This window comes from Fulmarus glacialis, unplaced genomic scaffold (genome assembly GCF_000690835.1).
Source record: "Fulmarus glacialis isolate BGI_N327 unplaced genomic scaffold, ASM69083v1 scaffold17558, whole genome shotgun sequence".
NCBI classification, from domain to species: Eukaryota; Metazoa; Chordata; class Aves; order Procellariiformes; family Procellariidae; genus Fulmarus; species Fulmarus glacialis.
Window position 1 is genome coordinate 39,745 of NW_009226506.1, and position 5,349 is coordinate 45,093.

Consider the following 5,349-nt stretch of genomic DNA (forward strand, 5'->3'; position numbering starts at 1 on the left):
TAGACACAGCTTGGCTGCTCTTCCGGATCTTTCCCCATTGCCAAAACAAAACCTGTTGTTTTCAGAGGCTCTGAAACTAAAGTGCTCTCACTTAAAAGGTCCACCTATCTGCATTTGCCTGTGAAAAATGTCTTCCTGAGAGCAGCCTGATCTGTTGAGGGAGGAATATAATTCTTTTTAGCCTAAGTAGGGTAATTGGTAAGGGACAGTTGTGTAACAACAGGATGCTGCTGTCATGAACTGCATGTGTATGGGGCTACCTGCAATGCTTGAACTGGGTGTCCTTCTCCTGAAATGCTTGAACTGGATGTCCTTCTCTTTCCAGGTTTGGTGTGTCCTCTGGAGGTGTCAGTCAGTTCAGGGAGTATCCAGGTTGCCCGAGGCCAGACAGCAGTATTGCCCTGCACCTTCACCACTAACGCTGCTCTCACTAACCTTAATGTCATCTGGATGGTCATTCCTCTTTCTAACGCCAACCAGCCTCAGCAGGTAGGTCCTTTCTTACTGAAACATGCATTTCTTTGGGGCTTTCCTTTTCCTTACCCTTTTCACGCTGATCTGGATGTAGTCCCTTTACAATGCTGAGTCTCTGGTTGTCCCAGAACATTCCCTTCATTGCTGAACATGCCCTCTGGATCTTACATGAATCTGATTTCTTCAATGCTTTGTTAACTGATGCACATTGTGTCCTTGGCTGCCTTGGCTGGATGTGCAATTGGGGCAGGTATATGTGATACTGTACGGTTACCCTGGATCTCTGGTGGTTTGTGTGTTCAAAAGAGCACAGGATGTAATCCAGGTTTTGGTGCCCCGGATATGGGATTGGAGGATATGGAGGCAGCTGCAGGCTTAAACCTGTGAAATCGGTGCAAAATGTGCCAGAACACATGGCCTCTCATAGACTCATGTCCCCTTTTACTTCCCCTCTTACTTTTTCACTGCCTGTTGCTTATGCAAGACCATTCTTATGAACATTAGTAAATGAGAGTCTATTGTGGTGGGCACAAGAATCATAACCTGAGATCTGCTGGCCTGTTTTTTGCCCACATACTCTGACAGCAGAAGAACGCCGGTGCTCTGAAATGCCTCTATCTCGGGTCACACTGCCCCCATCACATTTGGTATTCAGTTATGAGAACCTGCACTGCAGAGTACTTGCTCCTCAGGGACTTGGTCGGAATACAGGCTGCTATATAAGCTGTCTGACCGGTAGAGGCTGTGCAGATTCAAGGGTTGCATTGCCTGTCATTCAGTTCATCCCAATGATCTTCAGTAAGCAGTGTCAAATCATGGCAGGATCTTACTGGCTGAGACTCAAAATGATACTGTCCACTGGGCAGGTGCTTTCCAGCAAAGTACTCACTGACCTGCAGAGTCTCTGCCTCTCTACATTGATCCTGTCCAGATGGGTAATGACTATTATATGAAGCAGGCTGGTATTGCCAATCCAGCTATGCCAGAAGACTTGGGTATCTATCTGGTCTGTGGACATTTTTACTGACATAAAACAGGCTACAGAGTGTGTTCCTCTGTTAGAGAAAACACTTCTGGTAGGATGGGTCTGCCCGGGACAACTGTATATTGAGGTCTGGTTATTTAGAGATGCTTTAGGAACGGGTCCTTTTGGCTTTGGAAGCCCATGTTTTGCTTGCTGTTCTTCCTCCTTGCTCAGCTCCTGGAGAGTGTTGTTTGAGCCTTTCTTTCTTTTCCAGGTTATTCTCTACCAAGGGGGTCAGATCTTTGGTGGCGCACCCCAGTTCTATGGGCGAGTGGGTTTTGCTGTGACAATGCCAACCACCAGTGCCTCCATCTTCATCAACAACACTCAGCTATCGGATACTGGCACATACCAGTGTTTGGTCAACAATCTTCCCGACCGAGGTGTCAGGAATATTGGAGTCATTGGACTTACCGTCTTGGGTGTGTTTATTGGGATTATGGGGGAGAGGGGAGGAACAGGGACAAGGGGATCCTCTGTGCATGATAGTGCATCACAGCAGAGCAATATGGTAGTGTATGCACTGGAGCTCATGGACATCCTGTGGTGAGGGCTGGGCTGCCTTGTGGGTATCATGGGAGTTTGTAGGGCACATAGGCTTCATATGCAGGTAGCATATAATGCAGTTTTAAAATATGGTGGAGAGAAGGCTTTTATGGCAGCATTGTGATGTGGAGTTGCAAAGAAGCATGAATAAAGTACAAAGGCATCCTGGAGAGCTGAAGGGACCATAAGAGTTTTGCGCATAGCAACAGAAGAAGAGAATTATTTTAGATCTTTGCTTCCTTTTCGTGAAAGCAATTAGTACTGGATGCTCTCTAGGATGTTAAATACTCCAGAGTGTGTGCCATTATAGGGATATGAAAGCAAAACCCCACCACAGCAAATTCTGTCTGCAGCTCTGTTAGCTCTCACCACCCTTGCTGTCTCAAACACAGAAATGTTCACTTTCTTTTTCTCTAGGGAGGGATCTAAGAGTACTGGGTCCTGTGAAAATCAGCAGTAGTCTGTAACCTTGATGGGCTGGTGGGTCAGGAATCTTTGGGAATTGTCACCCCCCAAACCTTAATGGGTTTTTGTCTGCTGCCTCCCTCTTGTCCCCTTGTCAGCTTATGCCAGTGTCCTTGTTTTCTCCAGCAGCGCATGTCCAGAAAGAGCCTACACTCCACTGTTTGGTCATATTTCCTGACCTGCTGTTGCTTTCCCCTCTTCTCTCGCAGTTCCTCCTTCTGCCCCGCTTTGCAGAATCCAGGGGTCCCTGGACGTGGGCAGCGATATCACACTGACCTGCAGCTCAGAAGAAGGCATCCCCCGGCCAACATACCTCTGGGAGAAACTGGACAATGTTCCCAAGTTGCCCCCAACTGCCACACAAGGTGCTTGTTCTGTTAATTATCCTCTTATTTCCCAGGTGACAGCCTGGGCTTTCCTTTGTCTTAGCCGCCAGAGGTGGCATGGCTCATTGAGTGTCTGCCATCACTTGCATGGTCACTTTATTGGAACGAAGATTCCTAGAGTCCACGGTGGACTAGGTACCCTCCAGTGGCCCCTTAAATTTTCATGGTTTTTTTTGGTACAGAACTATGTTCCCCATTGAGGAACAAGGGTCTGGTCAAATAGGAGAGAGAGAACATGGTTGCCAGATGTTGGCATGTGGCTGGAGATTTCAGCTGCCGACTCACCTGCATTTTAAACCAAATGAAAGGCTCATAGATTGAAAACTGGGAGAAGGGAGCCAGAATCATGCCAGGAAAATACTGCCAGCTTCTCACACTGAGGTCACTGTTCTCCAATAATTTGCTGCCAGAGCTGCCTTTCAGATGTGTGTAAAAGCAAGGCTCTGATCAGATCGGGTATTGCCCAGCCCCAAGTCTGATCCATAAGATTTCTTAGCCTAGGTGTCCTGACCAAGTAGTGATAGCTGTACTTTTGCTCTTTATCTTGCTGTATTTTAACAATACGCAAGCATTTAAGTTTTACATAATTCAGGAATGAGGAAAATTGGCAGAGCAGGGGGTGGGCAGTCCCGGGATGGGACTGCAGGGGTTCTGCAGGGCGGGATTGAATTTAACAGGTAGATCTGGGTAGAGGTAATTGCACATCTCTTCTTTCCTCCCTTTTCTCACACAATGCTGAGAGTCCCAAGCGTTCGTTTGCAGAAGTTCATCTATAAGAAGAAAAAGAAACATCTAGTGTAAGCTCCTTAAGGCCTAATCTTGTGTGTGTGTGTGCACAATGCTTCCATTTCAAGGTTATTTCCTAATTTATTTCTCTCTTAAGAGTCTCACACCAAAATTCTCTATTTGCTGCCTTTGCCTTTTCATGGTTTTCATCAAGGGGGGGAGGGATTTAAATCCTTCTTTTCTCTCTGACTAGACCAAGTCCAGGGCACTGTCACTCTCCGAAATATCAGCACTGTGTCCTCAGGTCTTTACCAATGTGTGGCTTCAAATGCCATTGGAACCAGCACTTGCCTTCTGGACCTGCAAGTCATTGCACGTAAGTATTTTGCTAAGGGAGGCTTGGCCACCTGCTTCTGTCTTGTGACAGTAAAGTGTGTAACCATGTTTGCTGTGAGCCACCATGTGCCTCTTTATCAGAAGATCATTGTGCCCTGGAATGGGGACGTTGCCTTTCCCCCCTCCCAAGCCACGGTAGCTTCAAATGCTCATGGATGACCACAGCCCAGCTCTGATTTCTTCTCCATTCTCTGTTCAATTGTCCCCACAGCCCACCCCCGGAGCATTGGCCTGATTGCAGGAGCAGTGGCCACAGGCGCCATTGTGCTCGTTGTTTGCATTGTGTTGGTGGCCGTGGCACTGTTTTACTGGAAAAATAAACACAAAGAAGAAGAAGAGGAGGAGATTCCCAATGAGATAAGGTAAGGGTCAGGGAAAGCTGATGGCAAGGGATCTTTGATCACCCAGCAAAAGCAGCAGCTGGTAGGAAGGCAATCAGAAATCTCACTCTTGCTAATCCTGAGTGTGTTCCCCTGGGCCAGGGGAAGATGTCCGTATCTGTCCAGAAAAAGGAGGGAGCAAATGAAGAATGGTAAAGACAGATTTTGTTTTCAGTATTGCCTTTATTGAGAGCTTTGGTTTGACATTGTTAGCTCTGTAGGAGAGTGACTTTGCACATGGTGGGGATCCTGACCCACAATACCAGACAGTGATAGCTGAAAAGCTCTGGAGATACTCTGGAGATACAATCTTCTCTGGTGTTACAGCCACAGTGTTTCCCTCTGGTAGCTTCCTGCAGCTCCCCTGAGGATCAGCTTCATTGGTTGTACAGGTACAGTCATACTGACTGCCTGCATAGTACCACTGGCTGTGACAGCCACTGGTTTTGCCCCCCTAGACATACGAGCGTGGGTCGTTTGCCTCAGCAGTAGGCACACGGACCAATTAGTGTGCACAGAGGTAGGTCCTGCAAAGAGGGATGAGCAAACAGGCCAAGGAGCATTGCTGGTTCATGTTGGTGCTGTCCTTCACCTTGAATTGATGGTGTTGACCCCAGCAGGGTGTGGTGGTGCGGGATGTTGAGCAAGGGGGGCAGCATCCTCCATGTGCCCTCACACCCTCTCCTTCCCAGGGAGGACGACCTGCCACCCAAATGCTCCTCCACTGCAAAGACATTCCATGCCGATGCGTCCTCGTCAGAGAACGACACCCTCACCTCCTCCAACACCTACAACAGCCGCTACTGGAACGACCCCAAAGCCAACCACGCCACAGACTCCTTCACCCGCTTCAGCAACAGCAACGATGCCCACCAGCCCCCCTTCTCCCGCTCAGGGAGCACGAGCACCCGCCCCGTCTATGCCAACGGTGGCCACCCATCCCCAGCTCCCC

The 5,349-nt window shown here is 48.4% G+C and overlaps 1 protein-coding gene across 1 annotated transcript; it reads left to right on the forward strand.

The window, feature by feature from the left end:
• Nucleotides 1–325: 325 nt before the first annotated feature.
• Nucleotides 326–5,345, forward strand: IGSF11 (immunoglobulin superfamily, member 11; the record flags this gene model as incomplete). The annotated part of the gene is made up of 6 exons (XM_009582835.1): nucleotides 326–489; nucleotides 1,713–1,920; nucleotides 2,719–2,874; nucleotides 3,875–3,997; nucleotides 4,229–4,379; nucleotides 5,090–5,345. Coding segments are annotated over 6 exons (1,058 nt in total), but the record flags the coding sequence as incomplete, so codon positions are not given.
• Between the last annotated feature and the right edge of the window lie 4 nt (nucleotides 5,346–5,349).